This window comes from Loxodonta africana, chromosome 2 (assembly GCF_030014295.1).
Source record: "Loxodonta africana isolate mLoxAfr1 chromosome 2, mLoxAfr1.hap2, whole genome shotgun sequence".
NCBI lineage: Eukaryota > Metazoa > Chordata > Mammalia > Proboscidea > Elephantidae > Loxodonta > Loxodonta africana.
Window position 1 is genome coordinate 201,524,974 of NC_087343.1, and position 24,868 is coordinate 201,549,841.

A 24,868-nucleotide genomic window follows, 5' to 3' on the forward strand; every position below is an offset into this window, starting at 1 on the left:
AACTGCGCACAGTCCAGTGACACTAACGTCAAGAATGTTAAAAGTTCAGATAAGTTAAGGAACAATAGGGAGGGCTTCCAAATGATAAGTGTACTAAGAATAAGATTTCAAAGAGAAAGCAATTTAAAATAAAACATTAGGTAGCATACTTGGAGAAAAATAATGATCTAACAAATAAAACACAGAAGATTAGGGGATAGTCTCTCCCACCAAAACTATTATTTCTTCAGTGTTGAAGTTATTTCATTACTATACCTTATCACCCTTTTTTACTGTCCTGGTTGTCAACTTGCTGATGGCTTTCTTAGCTGCATCTCCAAGACGACGCTATGAAAATTACAAAGAAAAAGAGACATTAAGTGCAAGATCTCTGAATGATGCTCTTTATTTTTATTTTACTTTTTTGATTGTACTTCAGATGAAGGTTTACAGAACTAGTTTCATATAAAACAGTTAGTACAGACATTGTTCTATGACATTGGTTAACAACCCCACAACATGTCAACACTCTCTCTTTTCAACCCTGGGTACCCTATTACTAGCTTTCCTGTTCCCTCCTGCCTTCCAGTCCCTGCCCCAGGGCTGGTAAGCCCCTTTAGTCTTGTTTTGTTCCATGGGCCTGTTCAGAACAATCTTTGGCTGAAGGGCGAACCTCAGGAGTGGCCTTATTACTGAGCTGAAAGGGTGTCCAGGGGCATACTCTCAGGGTTTCTCCAGTCTCTGTCAGGCCAGGAAGCTGGGTCTTTCTTTTTGAGTTAGAATTTTGTTCTACATTTTTATCCAGCTCTGTCCTGGACCCTCTATCATGATCCCTGTTGATGCTCTATATTTTTAAATAATTAAATTTATACATCAAGTCTCTACTATCGCTCTCCATGTCAAACCACAGAAGACTTTTAAAGAGCAATTAAAAAAATTAGAAAAGCTGGCAGTTGTCCCACATAGTCAGTATTCTGGTTGAATAATTAAGAGAGTATATAATGAAAATGAAAAAGTCAGGTGTTATAAATCACTACTGCATTTTGTATTTTATAAAAATTTGAAATATTACAGCATTAACAAAACCTACTTTTTGTATACTCTGGAGCTACCACTAATGTTCTAACAGCTTTCCTATACTTCAACCCAAGGATGATCACTCTAGATGCATAAACCCTTTCTTAATACAAGGGCACCTTCGATATACCTTTAAATTGTTTATTACATCATGTGTGGCAGAAGAGATGCAGTGGAGAAGGCTCTGCCACTGCTGATCACTATGTGGCCTTAACCCATTGCTGTCGAGTTGATCCCGACTCATAGCAACTCTATAGTACAGAACAGAAATTCTCTATAGGGTTTCCAAGGAGTGGCTGGTGGATTCAAACTGCTCACCTTTTGGTCAGCAGCTGAGCTCTTAACAACTGCGCCACCAGGGCTCCTTAAAAAAAAAAAGAAACAAAAAACCTAAACCCACTGCCGTTGAGTTGATTCTGATTCACAGTGACCCTATAGGATTTCCAAGGCTGTAAATCTTTTTGGAAGCAGACTTTCTCCCGTGGAGCTGCTGGTGGTTTTGAACTGCTGACCCTGCAGGTGGCAGCTGATTGCTTTAACCACTGCACCACCAGGGCTCCTCAGGAAGGTGCATTTACCATTCAAGCTGAGTTATTCTCATTTATCTGAGAGAGTTAAGCCAGATAATCGCTGTAACTGAATTTATTCAATGTTTTGCCAGGCATTGTACTAGACATCAAGGACCCAAAGATGAAAAATACAAGTGTAGCTCTAACCTTCAGTTGAACTGGGAAGCAATGTAAACACTTTTAATCTCATATTGTACAACAGAGCATGCCCAGGGTGGTGTGGCAGCACCAAGAAGGCAGTGTAAAGCAGGCAGAGGGGCAGAGGAAGATTGTCAGGGAAGGCTTCAAGGAAATGATGCCTGAGCTAAGACTTCGGAAAATGAGCGGGAAGGAGTGAGATGAGGAATAGGATGAGGATAAGATGGGGATTCTGGACAAGGGAATAGTCTTAGTAAAGACAAACAGGTGTGAACTACAGGTGTGTAAAGGAAAGTATACTTCAGTATAACTAGGATGAGCATATAATTTATTCAAATGAGGAAGCTTTATGAGTCAAACAGGGCACTATTGCTAATTACACTGGGACAATTGGTGCAAATCAAGACTGTCCCAGCCACCAGATACTAAACTGTGAGAAGAGGCAGAAGCTGAGGCTGAAGGAATACGGTAGGAGCTAAAAAAGAGGAGACCCTGGATATTATCCTGATGACAAAAAAGAAAAATTTTAGGGTACATTGAAAAATTTAGTCATCTGCACAACCTAGGGACATTGCATAGATGTACCACAATTTATCTTTTCACCTGCTGATAGATTCGCATTGTTTTCTGGCTTTGGGCTATAATGAATAAAATTTCTATGAACATTCTTTACTTGCAAGTACTGCAAAAATCTTTGTAAGGACATATACTTTCTTTCCATTGGGATAAATGTCCGGGAGTGGGAAGACTGACGCATATGATAGGTGTATGTTTGACTTTTCTGGAAGTATTTTCCAGACTGAGTGTATTGCATTACATTCCACCAGCAGTGTAGGCGAGGTCCAGTTCCTCCACATCCTCACCAACATTTGATATGGTCAGTCTTTATAATTTAATTTTAATCATTCTAATACCTATGTAGTTGCATCTCATTGTGGTTTTAAATTGCATCTCCCTAATGATTACCATAATGATGCTGCAGCTCTGTTCATGTACTTACTTGCTACCTGTATATCTTCTCTGGTGAAGTGTTTGTTCAAATCTTTTGCCTACTTTTCCACTGAGTTGTTTGTTTTCTTATTATTGAGTTTTGAGAGTTCTTTACCTATTCTAGATACAAGTTCTTTTACAAACATTTTCTCCCACTCTGTGGCAGAAGTTTTTAATTTAGAAGAATTTATCAATTTTTCATCTGTGGATGGTGCATCTGGTGTCATATCTAAGACATCTTTGCCTATCTCAAGGTCACAAAGACTTCCCCGTAATTTTTCCTCTAAAAGTTCTGTAGTTTTAGCTTTTATATTTAGGCCTCTGATTCATTTTAAATTATTTTATATATGGATTCGAAGTCTTCCTGCCCTTAGGAATACAGATACAGATTTTTTTTCTACCACCGCTTGTTGGAAAGGCTGCTCCCTGTCCCCTGAATTCTTTGTCCACTGAATTACTTTTGCACATTTGTCAAGCTCCAGTTCTCCAACTTCTAAAAGATAATATGGGAGAAAATCTAGGTGACTTTGGATTTGACAATGACTTTTTAGATATATTAAAATCACGAGCCATTAAAAAAGTAATAAAAAGAAGAAAAGGTAACTAAAATTAAAAATGTCTGCCCTATGAAAAACACTGTTAAGAGAATGAAAAGACGAGCCACAGATTGGGAGAAAATACCTGTAAAAAATATATCTTATAAAGGACAAAGCAGCTTTAAAACTCGACAATAAAAAAACAATCCAATTACAGAATGGGCAAAATATTTGAACAGAAACGTCACTAAAGAAGATATACAAATAGCATATACACATATGAAGAAATGTCCAACATCATATGTTATTAGAGAATTGTAAATTAAGATAACCATGAGATACCACTAATACACATATTAGAATGATTAAAATCCAAAACACTGATAAATTTTAACTGACCATACCAAATGCTGGCTAGGATGTAAAGCAACAGAAACTCTCATTCATTGCTGGTGGGAATGCAAAATCGTACAGTCCCTTTGAAATACAATCTGGCAATTTCTTATAAAGCGAAACATAGGCTTAGCATATGATGCAGCAGTCACACTCCTATTTACCCAAACGGAATGAAAACTTGTGTGCAACTGAACAAATGCACATGAATGTTTATAGCAGCTTTATTCACAACTGCCAAAAAGTGGAGGCAACCAAGAGTCCCTTTAATAAGCAAATGGATAAACTGTGGTATATCCATAAAATGGAATGTTATTCAGTGATAAAAACAAACGAATTATCAAGCTACGAAGACATGCAGAAACCTTAAAGGCATACTACTAAGTGAAAGAAGACAGTCTGAAAAAGCTACATACTGTATGATCCCAACTATACGACATTCTGGAAAAGCAAAAACTAGAGACAGTGAAAAGATCACTGGTTGCTAGAGGCTTGGGGGCGGGGGTGGGTTGCTGAACAGGTAGAGCACAGGGCATTTTTAGGGCAGTGAAACTAACCTGTATAACATTATATTATGCATTTGTCAAAAGCCATAGGACTGTATATATAACACAAAGAGTGAACCCTAATGTAAACGATGGACTTTAGTTAGTAAGAATGTATCAATACTGGTTCACCAATTGTTAAGAAATGTACCACACAAATGCACTGATGTTAATAAAAGAAACTGCAGAGGGTAGGGCAGTATATGAGAACTCTGTGCTTTCTGCACAATTTTTCTGTAACCTACAACCGCTCTAAAAAACAAAGACTATTAGAAAAAAGTGAGTACTGGTATAAGGATAGACTTATGGGAATAGAACTGAGAGTCCGGAAATAGACCCACAGATCTATAGTCAACTGATTTTTGACAAGGGTAGGGTGCCAAGTCCATTTAATGAGGAAAGAATAGCTTCTTCAACAAATAGTGGTGGGACAAATGAATATGCACATGCAAAAGAATGAAGTCAGAACTATACTATGCACTATATATGAAAGTGAACTCAAAATGGATCAATGGCCTAAATATAAAAGAGCTACAACCATAAAACTATTAGAAGAAAACATAAAAGTAATGCGTTGAGACCTAGCTTTCAACCACAGACACTCAGATATAATATCAAAAGTTCAAGCAACAAAAGGAAAAAAAAAAAAAGAATAAACTGGACTTCATCAAAATTAAAAACTTTTGTGCATCGAAGGACTTTATCGGCAAAGTGAGGAGAATCAACAGAAAGGGAGAAAATATTTGGGAACCATCTATCTGATAATGGTTTAATATCCAGAAAATACTAAGAACTCCTACAACTCAACAACAAAAAGACAAACAACCCAATTAAAAAATGGCCAAGGAACTTGAATAGACATTCTCCAAAGAAGACATACAAATGGCCAATAAGCACACAAAAAGATGATTAGTGTCATGTAATCATCAGGGAAACGCAAATCAAAACGACATTCACATCCATTAGGATGGCTAATATCAGAAAAATGGAAAATAACAAGTGTTGGAATAGTGGAACAGTTGCAAAACATGGTTGAATGTAATTAATATCTGTGAATTCTACACTTAAAAATAGTTACAACAAATGTTTTGTTTTACATATTTTGCAAAAACAAAAACAAAAACGGATCTATGTCTATAACCATTGATCCATTTGAATGTCATGAAACAAATGTCTAGATTTTTGTAGCTTTATAATAAGTTTGAAATCAGGTAGTGTCAGTCTTCCAACTTTATTATTTTTCTTTCCAAAGTCCTTTTAATGATTCTTCTTCTTTTTGGCTTTTAAGTGTGATAGAAAATTATTAGGGTTATAAGAGTGTATGATTTGAATTTTTAAAAGATCACTCTGGCTGCTGGGTGGAAAATGGATTAGTGGAATGAGGCTAGAACAGAGGTTGGCAAACTACAGCCTACAGGCCAAACCTTCCCACAACCTGTTCTGATTATTTTTGATCCTATGAATTCCCACATGAATTTTAGAATCATCTTGTCGATTCCTACAAAAAAGTCAGCTGGGTCTGGGATTGTGTTGAATCTATAGACCAATTTGGGAAGTGCTGACATCTTAACAAAAATGAATCTTCCAGCCCATGGACACAGTATAGCTCTCCACCTATTCAGGTCATCTTTACTTCCACTCAGTAATATTTTGTAGTTTTCAGTGTACTGGTCTTACACATCTTTTGTCAGATTTATCTCTAAATATTTCATATTTTCTGATGCTACTGAAAATAGTATTTAAAAAAATTCAACTACCACCCGTTGTTTGCATATAGAAATAAAACTGATTTATATAAATACTGAGCTTAGCCTGCGACCTTGTTAAACGTTCTAGTTGCTTTGTTTTATGGGATCTGTCCAATTTTCTACATAAAAAATAATGTTGCCTGAGAATAAAGAGTTTTACTTCTTCATTTCCAACACGGATGCCTTTTCTTTTTTTTCATTATTATGCAGACTAGAATCTCTACTATAGTACAATGCTGAAATAGAAGTGGTCAAAGCAGACATTCTTCTCTTGTTCCCAAAGTATTTAGTCTTTCACCATTAAGTAGGATGTTAGCTGTCAGTTTTTCATAGATGCCTTAATCAGGTAATGAAATTATCTTCTATAACTAGTTCCCTGACTTTTTGTCAGGAAGAGATGTTGGATTTTGTCAAATGCTTTTTCTGCATCTATTGCAAGACCATATGCTTTTTCTTTTTTAGTATGTTAATACGGTAAATTACATTTATTTTCCAATGTTAAATCAACTTTTCATTCCTGGGAAAAACACATTCAAAATGAAAGACTCTTTTTATATATTACTGAAAATGATTTGCTAGAATTTTTTAAAAAAATCTTTGCATGTATGTTCATGAGGGATTCTGGTCTGTAATTATCTGTTCTTGTAATTTTTCTGTCTGGTTTTGGCATTAGGATAATGCTGGCTTCATATAATGAATTGGGAGGTTTCCTGCCTTTTTACCTTCTGAATGAATTTGCGTATAATTGGTATTTTCCTGTGAATGTTTGGTAAAATTCATCAGAAGCCATTTGTACCTGGAGTTTTCTCTTTTGGAACGTTTTTAACTACAAATTCGATTTCCTTAGTAGATACACGGCTATTTAAATTATCCATTCTTGAATGGGCTCTGGTCAATATTATCACTCATGGGATTTGTCCATTTCATCTAAGTGGCTGAACATTAACTTGTTCATAATATTCCCTTAAAACTCATATATTCCATTATCGTCCTTATAATATCTGCAGAATCTGTAGTGATGCCATTTTTCTCAATTCTGATATTGCTAAATTTGTACTTTCTCTTTTTCCTGATAAATATAGCAATTTTATTCATTTTTTTCTCAAGAAGCAGCTCTTGGAGTCATTTTCTCTATCATTGTTCTGTTTTCTATTTCACTGATTGTTGCTCTCTTCATTATTTCCTTTCTTTTGCTTTGGGGTTTAATTTTCTGTTTTTCTAGTTTTTTAATGTGTAAACTGAGAGTATTGAGACCTTTTATCTTCTACAAATAGGCATTTCCTGCATCCCCTAAAATTTTGATATATTGTATTTTTTCACTCAGTCCAAACAATATTCTAATCTCCCATTTGCTTTCTTCTTTATCCCATGGGTTATTCAAAGTGTGTCGTTTAGTTTCTAAGTATTTGGGGAGTTTCTAGAAATCTTTTTATTATTGATTTCAAATATAATTCCAAGTGGTCAGAGAAAATGCTTTATATAACTTGAATCCTTTTACATTTATTGAGACTTGGTTTATATATAGCCCAGAATGCACTTGAAAAGAATGTCTATTTTGCTTTTGCCGGATGAAGTATTCTTTAAATGCCAATCTGGTCAAGTTAGATGATTATATTGTTCAAGTCTTTTATCTTTACTGATTTTTTCAATTAATGAGGGGAAATGAAACCTCTAACTATAGTTGTAGGTTTGTCTATTTCTCATGACTTTGCTATTGGTTTTCACCTCACATATTTTAAGCTTTGTTATTAGGTGCATAAACATTGAGGATTGTAATGTCATTTTGATGAATTGACCCTTTATTAAGAAATGACTTTTATCCCTGGCAATATCTCTGCTCTGAAATCTACTCTGTCTGATATTACAACCATTTCAACTTTTTAAATTTGTGTTGGTATGGTATATATTTTTCATCCCTCAAACCTGTTTGCATACATATACATTTTTGAAAGCTGCAAATTGACATTTTATTTTTGGTTTGGATATTAAGTCTTCTTGGAATGGTTTCTGCCCTGGAGATGTAGTATCTGTCATGAAGATGGGATCTGTCAACCGATTTTAAACACATGACATAATTGTTTCAGAAAGGTCCACATGTGGATTTCAGTGAATAATCTAGATAGCAAGATTAACCTTTTTTTTCTTAAATTTTTATTGTGCTTTAAGTGAAAGTTTACAGATTAAGTCAGTCTCTCATACAAAAACTTATATACACCTTGCTATACACGCCTAGTTGCTCTCCCCCTATTTAGACAGCACGCTCCTTTCTACCCTTTATTTCCGTGTCCGTTCAGCCAGCTTCTGACCCCCTCAGCTTTCACATCTCCCCTCCAGACAGGAGCTGCACACATACTCTCATGCATCTACTTGGTCCAAGAAGCTCACTTCTCACCAGTATCATTTTCTGTCCCACAGCCCAGTCTAATCCCTGTCTGAAGAGTTGACTTTGGGAATGGTTCCTGTCTTGGGCTAACAGAAAGTCTGGGACCCATGACATCCTGGGTCCTTCTAGTCTCAGTCAGATCGTTAAGTCGGGGTTTTTTTAAAGAGAATTTGAGGTCTGCATCCCGCTGCTCTCCCGCTCGTTCAGGAATTCTCTGTTGTGTTCCCTGTCAGAGCAGTCATGGGTTGTATGTAGCCGGGCACCATCTACTTCTTCTGGTCTCAGGCTGATGTAGTCTGATTTATGTGGCCCATTCTGACTCTTGGGCTCATACTTATCTTGTGTCTTTGGTGTTCTTCATTCTCCTTTGCTCCATGTGGGTTGAGACCAATTGATGGATCTTAGATGGCCGCTTGCTAGCGTTTAAGACCCCAGATGCCACTCTCCAAAATGGGATGCAGAATGTTTTCTTTATAGATTTTATTATGCCAATTGAGCTAGATGTCCCCTGAAACCACGGTCCGCAAACCACCACGCCTGCGATACTGGGCTTCGAAGCTTTCGGTTTATTCAGGAAGCTTCTTTGCTTTTGGTTTAGTTCAGTTGTGCTGATCTCTTCTGTATTGTGTACTGTTTTTCCCTTCACCAAAATTAGTTCTCTACTATCTAATTAGTGAATTCCCCTCTCCCTCCTTCCCTCCCCCCTCTCGTGATCATTAAAGAATATTTTCTTCTCTTTTTAAACTATTACGCAAGTTCTTATAATGGTGGTCTCATACAATATTTGCCCTTCTGCAACTAATTTCACTCAGAACGATGCCTTCCAGATTCCTCCATATTATGAAATGTTGTACAGATTCATTGTTCTTTATCAATGCATAGTATTTCATTGAGTGACTATACCATAATTTATCCATTCATCCGTTGATGGGCACCTTGGTTGCTTCCATCTTTTTGCTATTGTAAACAGTGCTGCAATGAACATAACTGTACATATATCTGTTCATGTAAAGGCTCTTAACTTCTCTAGGATATATTCCAAGGAGTGGGATTACTGGATCGTATGGTAGTTTTACTTCCAAATTTTTTTTTTTAAATTTTTATTGTCTCTCATACAAAAATGTATATATACCTTGCTATATACTGCTAGTTGCTCTTCCCCTAATGAGACAGCACACTCCTCCTTTCTACTCTATTTTTGTGTCCATTCACCCGCTTCTGAACCCTCTCACCTCTCATCTCCCATTCAGACACGAGCTGCCCACATAGTCTCATGTGTCTACTTGACCCAAGAAGCTCACTCCTCACCAGTATCATTTTATATCCTATAGTCCAGTCCAATCCCTGTCTGAACAGTTGGCTTTGGGAATGGATCCTGTCCTGGGCTAACAGAAGGTCTGGGGACCATGACCTCTGGGGTCCTTCTAGTCTCAGTTTGACCAAAAGTCTGGTCTCCTTAAAAGAATTTCAGATCTGCATCCCACTGCTCTCCTGCTCCCTCATATAGTATTTGTCCTTTTTCAAGTAACTAATTTCACTCAGCATAACGCCTTCCAGACTCTTCCATGTTATGAAATGTTTCATGGATTCATCATTGTTCTTTATCGATGCATAGTATTCCATTGTGTCAATATAACATTATCCATTCATCCGTTGATGGGCACCTTGGTTGCTTCCATCTTTTTCCTACTGTAAACGGTGCTGCAGTAAACATGGGTGTGCATATAACTGTTTGTATAAAAGCTATTATTTCTTTAGGATATATTCCAAGGAGTGAGGCTGCTGGATCGTATGGTAGTTCTATTTCTAGCTTTTTAAGGAAGCGCCAAATTGATTTCCATAGTGGTTGTATCATTTAACATTCCCATCAGCAGTGTGTAAGTGTTCCAGTCTCTCCACAACCTCTGCAACATTTATTATTTTGTGTTTTTTGGATTAATGCCAGCCTTGTTGGAGATGGAATCGCATTGTAGTTTTGATTTGCATTTCTCTAATGGCTAATGATCATGAGCATTTCCTCATGTATCTCTTAGCTACCTGAAAGTTTTCTTTAGTGAAGTGCCTCTTCGTGCCTTTTGCCCATTTTTAAATTGGGTTGTCGCATTTTTGCAGAAACACGTAGATTTTAGAGATCAGCTGCTGATTGGAAATGTCATAGCTAAAAACTTTTTCCCAGTCTGTACATAATCTTTTTACTCTTTTGGTAAAGTCTTTGGATAAGCATAGGTGTTTGACTTTTAGGAGCTCCCAGTTTTTTTTTTTTTTAGTTATCTAATTTCTCTTCTGGTATTTGTAAAGTTCTAGTAATTTTCTGTATACTGTTTATGCCATGTATTAGGGCTCCTAGCATTGTTGCTATTTTTTCTTCCATGATTTTTATCGTTTTAGATTTCATATTTAGGTCTTTAATCCATTTTGAGTTGGTTTTTGTGCATGGTGTGAGGTATGGCTCTTGTTTCATTGTTTTGCAGATGGATATCCAGTTATGCCAGCAACATTTGTTAAAGAGATTGTCTAGTCCCCATTTAAGAGACCCTGGGCCTTTGTCAAATGTCAGCTGCTCATATGTGGCTGGATTTATGTCTGGATTCTCGATTTGTTCCATTAGTCTATGTATCTGTTGTTGTACCAGTACCAGGCTATTTTGACTACCGTGGCAGTATAACATGTTCTAAAATCAGGTAGTGTAAGGCCTCCCACTTTGTTCTTCTTTTTCAGTAATGCTTTACTTATCTGGGGGGCCTCTCTCCCTTCCATATGAAGTTGATTTGTTTTTCCATCTTATTAAAAAATGTCACTGGTATTTGGATCGGGATTCCACTGTATCTATACATCGCCTCTGGGCAGAATAGACATTTCTACAACGTTGGGTCTTCCTATCCATGAGCAAGGCATGTTATTCCACTTACGTAGAGCTCTTTTGGTTTCCTGCAGTAGTGTCTTGCAGTTTTCTTTACATCTTCCTTTTACATCTCTGGTTAGATTTATTCCTAAGTATTTTACCTTCTTACAGGCTACTGTAAATGGTATTGATTTGGTGATTTCCTCTTTGTCTCTCTCTTTGTTGGTGTAGAGGAACCCAACTGATTTACGTATGGTTTATCTTGTATCCTGATACTCTGCTAAACTCTTCTATTAGTTTCAGTAGTTTTCTTGAGGATTCTTTAGGTTTTTCTGTATATAAGACCATGTCATCTGTACACAGAGACACTGTTATTCTTCTTTGCCAATTTGGATGCCCTTTATTTCTTTATGTAGCCTAATAGCTCTAGCTAGGACCTCCAGCACAATGTTCAGTAAGGGTGGTGATAAGGGGTATCCTTGTTTGGTTTCTGATCTCAAGGGGAATATTTCAGTATCTCTCCATTTAGGATGATGTTGGCTTTGTATAAATGCCCTTTACAATGTTTGGGAAATTTTCCTTCTATTCCTATGTTGCTGAGAGGTTTTATCATGAATGGGTATTGGACTTTGTCAAATGCCTTTTCTGTACCAATTGATAAAATCATGTGGTTCTTGTATTTTGTTTTTTTTTAATGTGATGGATTAAATTGTTTTTCTAATGTTGAACCATCCCTGCATAAAAAAAAATATATATATATATATATATATTTTTTTTTTTACCTGGTATGAATTCCACTTGGTCATGGTGAATTATATTTTTGATAGTTTGTTGAATTCTATTGGCTATAATTTTGTTGAAGATTTTTGCATCTAAGTTCATGAGGGATATAGGTCTGTAATTTTATTTTTTGTGGTGTCTTTACCTGGGTTTGGTATCAGGGATATGGTGGCTTCATAGAATGAGTTTGGGAGTATTCCGTCCTTTTCTATGCTCTGAAATACCTTTTGTAGTAGCGGTGTTAACTGTTCTCTGAAAGTTTGGTAGAATTCTCCAGTGAAGCCATAAGGGCTAGGGCTTTTCTTTGTTGGGAATTTTTTGATTACTTTTTCAATCTCTTGTTATAGGTTTATTTAGTTGTTCTGCCTCTGTGTTAGTTTAGGTAGGTAGTGTGTTTCTAAAAATTTATCCATTTCCTCTAGGTCTTCAAATTTTTTAGAGTACAACTTTTCCCAGTACCCTGTGTTATAATTCTTTTAATTTCAGTTGGGTGTGTTGTGATAGTGCCCATCTCATTTCTTATTTGGGTTATTTGGTTCATTTCCTGTTTTTCTTTTGTCAGTCTGGCCAATGGTTCATTGGTTCTGTTCATCTTTTCAAAGAAGCAGCATTTGGTCTTGTTAACTCTTTTAATTGTTTTTCTGTTTTCTATTTCATTTAATTCTGCTCTAATTTTTATTATTTGCTTTCTTTTGGTGCCTGAGGGTTTCTGTTGTTGCTTTGTATTTGTTTAAGTTGTAGGGATAATTCTTTGACTTTGGCCCTTTCTTCTTTTTGGATGTGTTCATTTATTGATATAAATTGGCCTCTGAGCACTGCTTTCACTGTGTTCCAAAGGTTCTGATAGGAAGTGTTTTCATTCCCATTGGGTTCTATGAATTTCTTTATTCTGTCCTTAATGTCTTCTATAATCCAGTCTTTTTGAGCAGGGTATTGTTCACTTTCCAAGTGTTTGATTTCTTTTCCCTGCTTCTTCTGTTACTGGCTTCTAGTTTTATGGCTTTATGGTTAGAGAAGATGCTTTGTCATTTTTTGACGTTTTGGGTTCTGTTAAGGCTTGCTTTAAGGCCTAATATGTGGTCTATTCTAGAGAATGTTCCATGTGCACTGGAAAAGAAAGTATATTTGGCTGCTGGTGGGTCAAGTGTTCTGTATATGTCTGTGAGGTCAAGTTGGTTAATCGTGGCATTTAGCTCTTCTGTGTCTTTGTCGAGCTTCTTTCTGGATGTTCTGTCCTTCACTGAAAGTGGTGTGTTGAAGTCTCCTACTATTATTTTGGAGCTATCTATCTCACATTTCACTACTGTTAGAGTTTATGTATCCTGAAGCCCTGTCACTGGGTGCATAAGTATTCCATATGGTAATATCCTCCTGGTATATTGTCCCTTTAATGATTATATAGTGTCCTTCATTATCCTTTGTGTAGATTTAAGTTTGAAGTCTTGTTTTTTCAGGAATTAGTATAGCCACTGCTGCTGTTTTGAGTGTTGTTTGTGTGATATATTTTTTCCATCCTTTGAGTTTTTGTTTGAATCTTTATGTCTAGGGTGTGTCTCTTGTAGGCAGCATATAGACATGTCATGTTTATTTTATCCATTTTGCCACTCTCTGTCTTTATTGGTGCATCTAGTCCACTTCCATTTAGCGTGATTACAGATAGATATGGGTTTAGTGCTGTTGTTTTGATTCCTTTGTGTTGCTGACATTTCCATTTTTCACTCACTTTCTTGTGCTGAGTTTTAATTTGTAAACCGTGTGAAACTCTTTTTCATTGTAGTTGTATTTGTTTTTGCTGAGTCTTCATGTTTTCCTTTTGAAATGTCAGATTGTTCATCTTCCTTGTGGTTACCTTAATATTTACCCCTATTTTTCTAAGTTTAAACCTTACTCATATCTCTCTACATCTACTTCATTTTCTCTCCATATGGAACATCTATGCCTACTTTATCTGGTCCCTCTTTATTGTTTTAACGTTGTCATCTTTTACACAATGACATCACTGATTCCCTGTTTTGAGCTTTTTTTTTTTAATCTTTATTTTTGTAATTTCCCTATCTGGGTTGATATCTGGTTGCTCTGTCCTATGTTCTAGTCTTGGGTTGATACCTGATATTATTGATTTTCTAACTAGAGAATTCTCTTTAGTATTTCTTGTAGTTTTGGTTTGGTTTTTGCAAATTCCCTAACTTTCTGTTTATCTGTAAATGTCTTCATTTCACCTTCATATTTGAGAGACAGTTTTGCTGGATATATGATTCTCCGTTGGCAATTTTTCTCCTTCGATGCTTTATATGTCATCCCATTGCCTTCTTGCCTGCATGGTTTCTGCCGAGTAGTACAAACTTATTCTCATTTGCAGGTGACTTTTCGCTTATCCCTGCCCACTCTTAAAATTTTCTGTTTATATTTGCTTTTAGCAAGTTCGATTATAATATGTCTTGGTGACTTTCTTTTGGGATCTTTCTTGTATGGGGTTTGATAAGCATCTTGGATAGATATTCTCTCATTTTTCACAAGGTCAGGGAAGTTTTCTGCCAACAATTCTTCACCAATTCTCCTTATATTTTCTGTTATCCCTCCCTGTTCTGGTATTCCAATCACTCTCAAGTTATTCTTCTTGATAGAGTCCCACATGATTCTTAGGGTTTCTTCATCTTAAAAAATTCTTTTATCTAATTTTTCTTCAAATATATTGGTGCCAAGTGTTTTATCTTCAATCTCACTAATTCTGCATTCTACTTCCTCAGGTCTGCTCCTCAGGTTTTCTACTGAGTTGTGTAATTCTGTAGTTTTATTATTAATCTTCTAAATTTCTGACTGCTGTCTCTCTGTGGATTCTTGCTGTTTATTAAATTTTTCATTATGTTCTTGAATAATCTTTTTAATTTCTTCAAGTGCTTTATCTGTGTGTTCCTTGGATTCTTCTGTGTGTGGCCTGATCTCATCCCCGATGTACTGAAGAGTTCTACACATTAATCTTTTGTATTCTATATCTGGTAATTCCAGGAATACATCTTCATGTGGGAGAGTCCCTGATTGGTTTTGGAGTTTGCTGAAGCATTCATGGTCTTCTTTTTGTGATTTGATATTGACTGTTGTCTCTGAGCCATCTGTAAGTTATTGTATTAATTTATTTTATGTTTGCTCATGGTGTCCTAGTTTTTTGCTTTGTTTTGTTTTGATATACTCAAATGGGCTACTATAGTGAGCTAACTTGATTACTGGAGCCTTTAAAGCACTAATGTCCAGTTACCAGATGGCTAGAGCTGTTACCAGGTATATGAGCCTAGGGATCCGTTCACTGTTCTTGTGTAGATTCAGCTCAGGTGTCCTGTGTCCTAGTGTGTGGTGTAGGCTCTCACCTACTATCTTAGAGAAGCAATGATGACAGCTGTATGCACAGGTTTCTGGCAGCAGCAGGGGTGGGGGTCACAATCTGAGGAAGGCAGGGTGCTGAAAGCCGTCCCCTAAGTGTCCTCGTTCTCTACAGCACTCTGGTGGGTGGGCTCTGCAGTTGCACGTTAGGCACCCAATGCTTAAGGACTGGAAGGCACCACTATCCTTTGACCCCTTTCACGGGTGGCTAGGTTGCATGGATGTTGCCTGCCGTCCTCAGGCCCCTGCTGTGGGTAGGTGAAGGCCCTGTTTAATAGGCAGAGCAGTATCAAATCTCCAAAAAATGCCTCTCCAACGCACAGCTGAAACAGTTACAGTCAGGCCTCACACAGATTTGTCCTTGTAATATAATAGCCAGATCCTATCTGGTATAGTGGAGCCACTTGGATCCAAGCAGGGGTGAAAGATAAGGCGTGTGTATCACTTATGCCTGGACTAGAGCTGCTTATGCTCTGAGCTTCCAGATTAGAGGAGCTGGCAGAGTATTTTTCCCCCATTTGTTAATCTGTTCCTTCTCCAAGGCCAGGAGAATGGCTCAGGGAGCACAGCAGGACCTATTTCAGGCCCAGTTAAATCAACTGTTAATGAAGTCGGCTGGGTTAGAGGGAGGAGGGATCAGACAGACAGGAGAGAGTTCTTTCAAAAGAAGGAGCTATTAGATCTGCCCAGAAAATTAGACAAAACTACTTGTCTTGTGCTGAGAGCGCTGTTTTATCTCAGATTCCAGAGGAATGTGTGTATGGCCGGTGTGCACTGGCTAGGTCCCCACCGAGAGTGTCCGCGGGTTAGGGTTGCGTCTTGTGATTGCCTTCTTTCGCTGAAGCAGCTGTGTCCTAAACTCTACCGCCAATCCCACAGCCGTCACATCAGGAGGTCAGGGGTGACAGCACTTTGGTTGTTTTCGTTCGCTGAAGCAGCTGCTTCTTAAACGCCATGGCCAGCCCCACTGTAGATATGACACAGGGTCAGGGGTACACCACTCTGCTTGCCTTCTTTTGCTGAAGCTGCCGTGTCTTGGAAAACTACCACCAGCCCCACTGCAGTCATGCCAAGGAACGCGCCATGGAATCGGAGCTGAGGCACTGCCGTGGGCTCGGCAGCAACTCCTTGCTGCTCAGCACTGTCTCTCCTTCCCTCATCTCTCAGTTCGATTCCTTAACTTTGCCTTTGATGCTCAGGGCTCCTAGCTTGTCATATATATAATCGATTCACTTGTTATTTTGGGTCTTTGTTGTAAGAGGGATCACCGGAAGCATCTGACTACTTTGCTATCTTGGCCCTGCCTCCTGTGTATTTATATTTAAAGTGGGTTCCCTGTAGTGATATTAAAAATGTCCAGAGGGTTCAGATTTTGTCAGCCTGATCCATCCATTATAAAGCTTCCCATTAATCTTTCACCTGATTTTAGTATTCACTGATCACTGCCTAAATCCATCATTTTATTAAGGGTTGCAAAATTGTGATTTTTTAATTCTGCATTCATTTATGAGTTGGAATTCTTCTATAAAGAACTTTCTCCTCATCGACTGGTTACTCTGCAACGTGATTCATAAAGAAATAGGAGGATAAATAATTATTTTCTTTTATTGGTTTTCAGAATAAGCTGGTCTTTTCAAAATGCCAGTTTCAATCCATTGCAGTATTTGTTCCTTGGAGTCTCTAAATGTCTCACCTGTGGATATGGAGAGTTCCTTCAAGTTGGCATCTTTGTCCTTTTTGTATCACCTCAGTAGTCTTTAATAGCTTTCTTGCTTTCGGGCACAATGTTCATCTTATATACTTTCTGCCCTAGACCTGAAAGAATTAAGTTTCTCCAAGGAACCCTGGTTTCTTCTAGTGGGAAATGACATTTAAAGACAATCTTAGAGCAGTCTGGGGTACGATGAAGTGGGGCAGAGATTCACTATTTTATTAAGTAAAATGGTCGTTTTCTAATTGTCACTCCTTCTGCATTTATTACTTGAAATTCTTTCATAAACAGAGGTGCTCATTGTTATTGGGTTGTCATTGTCATGGACAGAGGGGCTCTGTGATTTTAGAAAAAGAAAAATAAACCATGTGTTCATACTGATTATTTCCAATTCAAAAATAAAACTGTAGGGTTATTACTTAATTTCTTTGATTTTAATCTTTTTCTCTTACTCTAAAAATCTTGGTTCCAAATATCATTAGTATAATTACTTATTTGCTTTATCCTACAATATACAAATAATAGTTTCAAAATAAATTACTTCATATAATATTAACAATAGGACTATTAAATATAGTTTAGAATTTTTTTTTATCCTTGGAATACATTCCAATAGAAAAGTACCATCAAAAAAGACCTTTCTCTGTGTGTTTATGCTACCAACCAGCTTGACATATATTTAGATTAATTTGTTTCCATTTATTTTTCAACTTTGATCGTTTTTTAAAATTATTTACAACATTTACATGATTTCAAAGTCAAAACTATACAGTGAGATACAGGGAAGTCTCACTTTAACAAACTACTACATGAACACTGTTCTGCACCTTGCTTTTTTTCCCTTAATAACATATCCTAGAGATCACTCCATAGCAGCATACAGAGATCTTTAGAAGCCCCTTCTTTTTTGCAGCTGCATACTACTCCATTGCATCAGAGTATTTCATTGTGTAGAATAGTTTATTCCACCAGCCTGCCCTATTGATGGCTATTTGGGTGTTTCAAGTCTTTTGCTATTACAAATAATATCACAATGAATAGCCTTGTCTATCTGTCATTTTTCATTTCATAAATTTATCTTCAATATAGATTCCTAGATGTAAGATTACTAAGACAAATCACATATGCAGTTTTGCTAGATAGTACAAATCCATGCTCCCTTCCCATTGGAGCTGTACCACTTTGCATTTCTATCTTCGATGTATAAGAAAGCCTGTTTTCCTGTAACCCTGACAAAAGAGTATGTTGTCAAACTGTTTTTTTTTCCAAACTGATTGATACAAAATCAACCCCTCCCCCCCGAATTTGATAAAAACCAGTATGGTTTTAGTTCACATTTAACTTATGCATGAGGTTGAGCATCTTTTAACATTTTAAGGACCATTTGTATTTGTTTTTAGCCCACTGTCTTCAATCCTTTTTGCCCCCATTTTCCTCTCTGGAGTCCCTGCGTGGTACAAACAGTTCCCACACTCAGCCGCTAACTGAAAGGTTGGCAATAGACCCTATCCAGAGTTCTTGCATCAGACTGAGGCTGGTGAGTCTTTGGGAATTAGCAGTTTTAAAAAACTGTCCCCACAAAATTCTTTCTCATAGTAAGGTTTGTGACTGAGTTAGTGGACTTATAAAATGGAGGCTTTTGAGTCAGACCTAAGACAATGGAACAGCAAATTCTGTCCTGTGATAAGCAGAGGCAAAGGGGAAGGGTCCCAAGGAAATAAATGTTGAAAGATAAGCAAAAGTGCCAGTTTTAGATGTTTGCAAAAAACTGCTTGCTTCATTTCTCTATCTCTTATGCACACTGTTCTAATGATTAATGTTGAAACAAGATAGTTAAAACGTTTATCAAGAATGCTTGTGTAGCTTGTTCTAGAAAGAATGAATGTTTAAAATAAGATTAATGATGTTAAGAAAACCGAGATCATGCACCCACCTCATGACTTGAATCATGCACACCTTCTCCATTTTATCATATAAAAGACCTACCCCTTTTTCCACTAAGTTGGAAAAATCTGTGTTCTCACACTGTACTGTGTTTTCCAGTCTGGCTGTTTCTATTCCCTGAATAAATCTCTTTGCTTTCACTTTCAACAGCGTGTGAGTTTTGTTCAATGTTATGACATTTCTGGTGCCAGAAGTGGGATTTGAAGGTTAACTGCCAGTGTTGACCCCAAAGTGCTGAAGACCTGAGCTCTAGTACCAGCAACAGCTATTTTGTCTCATCGTCTTTGTGAACTCCTGGGAGTTGTGGCAGGTAAATAACTTCCTAGATTTGAGTTTCGCTTTCTTGCACTGATGCTCTCTTAGATTTTATTTAGGGATCTGGTGTCTATATATTTGTCTGTCTCTTTTTGTTCAATGTCAATTTGGATACTCTGGCTGAGACACGAGTTCAGGTTTGTGACTTGATCACTGCCTAAGAATCTCAGAATCTATAAGCCACAAAAATGTAGGCACGGGTTTGATAAAAGCCCTAGGGCGCCTGGCTACCAAATTAACGTCTCCTCTGAAGGGCAAGAAGCATTAGGCTGCCCTCCAGTCTCAGGACAACTGCCCTGCAATGAGGCACACATTGGTATAAACAAAACACATTGTCCAATCCCCGTGGTAATCCTTTTTAGGTATTTGTTTGACTCTGAGAAACCGAAAGCAACGATCAAGGTTGGATTTCATCGTGCTCATGTTCTGTCTGTCAGAAAGTAGTTTGGGGACTGCTAAGTCTAAGAGTAACTCAGGACCCCCGCCTCTGGGACTGCTGCTCACTACATGAATAAGCACTTTGGTCTTCTGACCTGTGCATATATATCTTGGTGGCATAATCTTACTAAGCATATTTTGAAAAACCAGTGGCCACTCTAGAGTTCTTTTTAAACTATTGGTTTTACTGCACAGTGAAGTAGGAAATAAAGGCTTCCAAATTAAGCAACCTCAGTGGAATGCCTAATTTGACGTTACCTAGAGGCACCTAAGAAACATCAGGGCAGTAAGATTGTTTCCCTGCAGGATATCCCCACCTCCAAAAAAAAAAAAAAAAACCCCAAAAAGCAAACTCGTTGCCATCGAGTTGATTCCGACTCACAGTGACCCAAATATTGCATAGCAAAACTGTTCCACTGGGTTTGCAAGGAGTGACTGGTGGATTCGAACTGCTGACCTTTGGTTAGCAGCCTGAGCTCTTAACCACTGTGCCATCAAGGCTCGGTTCCCTGCAGGATACTATCTCGAAATTAACCAAACAGAATAAAGAATTGCAAGGTGAAACTTCAGATCCTACCTCCTCTGCTCTATTGCTGGCTACTACTCCTTTGTATCCTTCTCCACCCTCCTACTCCTCTAATAAAACTCTGTCTGAACTCCCTTTCCAAAGAAACCAGCTGGTAAGCCTCTGCTTGAAATTCCTTTTAAAATCTGCCCTGGTACAGATGAAAATACTACTCGTATCACTTTTACTCCTTGGATGTGGTCCAAACTACATGGTATTGCAAAAGATTTTCCAAAACTACACGAGGACCTCTATAAATTTGCAAAAGAATTTAAGATCCTTGTTGAGGCTTACCAGCCTGGACTCCTTGATTTATACCAACTAAACAAACACAGTGCTGGGGTGCTAACTCATCTATGCCAAGAAATTTGTAAGGCAGCTACCTGCCCAAGCAACTGGAAGAGATCCACATTTGACCCATTGCAAAAACAGTAATCCAACAGAATGTGAAAATTACTGAACGATATCATTAGTATCATACAAAAGTAAAATTCTGCTAAAGATCATTCAAAAGCTTTTGCAGCAGTACACAGACAGGAAACTGACAGAGATTCAAGCCAGATTCAGAAGAAGACGCAGAACCAGGGATATCATTGCTGATGTCAGATGGATCATGGCTGAAAGGACAGTACACCAGAAAGATGTTTACCTGTGTTTCACTGCCTATGCAAAAGCATTCAACTGTGTGGATCATAACAAATTATAGATAACATTGAGAAGAATGAGAATTCCAGAACACTTTACTTGTGCTCATGAGGAACCTGTAAGTAGAACAAGAGGCAGTCTTTCAAACAGAACAAGGGGATACTGAGTGGTTTAAAGTCAAGAAAGGCGTGCATCAGAATTTTATCCATTAACCATACTTACATAATCTGTATGCTAAGCAAAGTTCAGAGAAGCCAGGCTATATGAAGAAGAATGTGGCATCAGGACTGGTGGAAGACTCATTAACTTGCAATATGCAGATGACAAAACCTTGCTTGCTGAAAGCGAAGAGGACTTGAAACACTGATGAAGATCAAAGACAACAGCCTTCAGTATGGACTGCACCTCAACATAAAGAAAACAAAAATCCTCATAACTGAACCAATAATTAAGCAACATCATGATAAATGGAGAAATGATTGAAGTTGTCAAGGATTTCATTTTACTTGGATCCACAGTCAATGTCCATGGAAGCAGCAGTCAAGAAATCAGACAACGCACTGCACTGGGCAAATATGCTGCAAAAAGACCTCTTTAAAAAGCAAAGATGTTACCTCGAAGACTAAGGTACGCCTGACCCAAGCCATGGTGTTTTCAATTGCCTCCTATGCATGTGAAAGCTGGACAATGAATAAGAAGACCAATGAAGAACTGATGCATTTGAATGATGGTGCTGGCAAAAAATACTGGATATACCATGGAGTTCCAGAAGAACGAACCAATCTGTTTGGAAGAAGTACAGCCAAAATGCTCCTTAGAAGCAAGGATGGTGAGACTTTGTCTCATGTACTTTGGACATGTTATCAGGAGAGATCACTCTCTGGAGAAGGACATCATGCTTGGTAAAGTAGAGGATCGGTGAAAAGAGGAAGATCCTCAATGAGATGGACTGACACAGTGGCTGCAACAATGGTCTCAAGCATAACGATTAAGGATGGTGAGGCATTGGGCAGTGTTTCGTTCTGTTGTACAAAGGGTTGCTATGAGCCAGAACTGACTCGGCAGCACCTAACAACAGTTCATATGGTAATTAGTCAGAGTGAGGTCCCTCTAATTTAAGAATGAAAGAATTAATTCCAGCCATAAAGAAACAAGAAGTGGAAGGTTCACAGGACTGGGAAAATTTAGACTCCCATGTAACAGCTTTCTGACTCCCTAGCACTGAGAACAACCAGGGACAACTAAGAGAAACAAAGGAAAAACCCTTCAAGAAAGGCTTGTGTTGAGCTGCTTTGAAGAGATTTTATTGGCTTCCTCTAGAATGTCCTGATAACTGTCCCTGCCAAGATAACCAAGGAGCAACATACTTGCAGCTGCAATAGTAAGATGAAAAACTAAAATGAGAGGGACTGCCTCTGTGCTACCAGGCAACTGGGTTGAACTCATGCTGCTTGCACTTAAAATGTTGGAGGCATGGCTCCACAAATGACTGAGGGCTCTGCCAACTTTGCCCAGATTGTCTGACTTACAGAAATAATTAAGACTGAGGAAATTAAGGGAAACAAACCTACAGACAAGGCATCTAAATAAGCTGCTTCTCAGATTTACTCTTGCCCTTATGATGAGGAAGGAAAGAGATTTCTCATGTTTATTTATTGATTACTCTAATTTTCATGGATTAACTTTAGAAAGACGTTTAAAACACCAATAATTAGCTTAAACAGAAGAAACTGGAAGATGGGAAAAGGATAAACTGCTTACCAAGAAAACAATAAAAATCAGAAGGAAAAGAATTCAGTTATCTCTTGTCTTTCAAAATACCTAGGCCAGCTTAAACATATATAAGTAAAATGAGATTAAATGACTTTTTATTAATAATGAACATTTGAAACCTACACTGCTCCAGACAAGATTCTGAAATGACCAAATGGAAACCTTTTTAAGACAAAAGAAAATATATACTCTATTTAGATGAACTTTAACAACAATTATGTTTTGAAGTATATAGGCTCAATTTCCAAGATTTTTAGAGAACTTACTGATATTGAGTTAACAGATATTCATTAAAGGAGACATATGTATAAAATCAGGTCTGATAATATGTTCATCTTTGTAACTTAAAAGGTTATACTACAAGAGATATGTAACAAGGACAAGAAATTTAAAAGCTTCATCAAAAAGGAATTTGATGGGGGGGCTAAGATGGGAGAGTAGTCAGATGCTTCCGGTGATATCTCTTACAACAAAGACCCAAAAAATCAAGTGAAGCTATTATATTTACAACAAGCTAGGAGCCCTGAACATCAAAGGCAAAGTCAGAAAACAGACTGAGCAGCAGCAGGAGAGAGAGACAGTTCAGAAGCGGAGACGAGTTACTGGAACTGAATCATCAGGAACCCTCAGGGATCATTCCCTGGAGCGACTGCAGTGGGGCCGGCCATAGCTCTCCAGGTGTGGTTTTCTCAGCGAGAGGCAGCAAGCCGCGCAGCCTACTCATACATCTGGAACTAGAGCAGAACCGTGCCCTCGGCAAAAGCTAAGTACTTGCGCTTATTTTATTGTGCTCCCAGGCCCCAAGCTGGCTTCGGCGGCTGTTGATTTCCCTGGGCCTGAGATAGGGCCTGCTGTGCGCTCGGAGCCATTCTCTTGGCCATGAACAAGGAGTAAATTCACAATTATGGGAAAAGATAATCTGCCAGCTCCACTAAGCTGGGAGCTCAGGATGGAACCGGCTTCTGTCCAGACATAAAGAGTCTATGGCCTTTAAATACCTTTCCCCATTGTATGGACCTGTGTAGGCCTATTTTAGGAGAACAGACCCCTCTTGGCAGACTGCGAATGTTTCAGCTGTGCAGTAGAGAGGTAGGTATTTGATGTTTGACACAGCTTTGCCTATTAAACAGGGTTCTCACACACCCATATCAGGGGCCTAAGGACTGCTGGCTCCACGTATGTCCCCTAGCTACCCACAACAGGGGTCCAAGGATAAGTGGCACCTCCCAGTCCTTACGACCAAAATCTTTGGATGCCTGTGGTCCATCTGCAGAACCAACCCACCTGTGCGCTCTAGGGGACAGGGAAACACTTTCCTCACAGACATTCAGGGGATGGTTGTCAGGCCCTACCTTGTTCTAAGCATGACCCCCCGCTGCAACCGGACGCCTATACCTACATCAATCGTCCCTGCCCCTCTAAGACTGGAAGACAGAGCCTGTACCACATGCTTGATGACCAAATACCTGGACACCTAAGCTGAATCCATACAAGAAAACTGAATGGACTTCTAGGCTCATATACCTGGTAACAGCTCGAGCCATCTAGTAACAGGACATTAGAGGTTCAAAGGCAAAAATAATCAAGCCAGGTCACTCAAGCAGCCTATCTGGGCATATCAAAACAAAACAAAGAAGTTAGGATACAGTGAACAAGCATAAAATAAACTAATACAATAACTTATAGGTGGCTTAGAGACAACAGTCAATATCAAATTACATAAAGAAGCGGACCATGATCACTTCAACAAGCTCTCAAAACAAAGAATCAAGGAATCTTCTGGATTAAGGTGCCTTCGGGAATTACCAGATGCAGAATACAAAAGATTAATATACAGAACTCTTCAAGACATCAGAAACGAGATCTGGAAGCAGATCAGGCAAAACACAGAATGAGCCAAGGAACACACAGATAAAGCAGTTAAAGAAATTGAAAATGTTATTCAAGAACATAATGAAAAATTTAATCAACTGCAAAAATCCACAGAAAGAGAGCAATCAAAAATTCAGAAGATTAACAATAAAATTACAGAATTAGACAATTCAATAGAAAGAGGAGCAGAACTGAGGAAGAGGAAGGCAGAATTAGTGAGACTGAAGATGAAACATTTGGCACCAGTATA

The 24,868-nt window shown here is 38.1% G+C and overlaps 1 protein-coding gene across 2 annotated transcripts in view; it reads right to left on the reverse strand.

The window, feature by feature from the left end:
* The window catches only part of RNF130 (ring finger protein 130), a 188,710-nt gene that overhangs the window by 42,740 nt on the left and 121,102 nt on the right, over window positions 1–24,868 (reverse strand). For both annotated transcript variants that reach the window (XM_064279284.1, XM_010593269.3), the window contains exon 4: window positions 256–327. In XM_064279284.1, coding sequence (XP_064135354.1) covers window positions 256–327 — 72 coding nt within the window. The remainder of the gene's footprint in view (window positions 1–255; window positions 328–24,868) is intronic.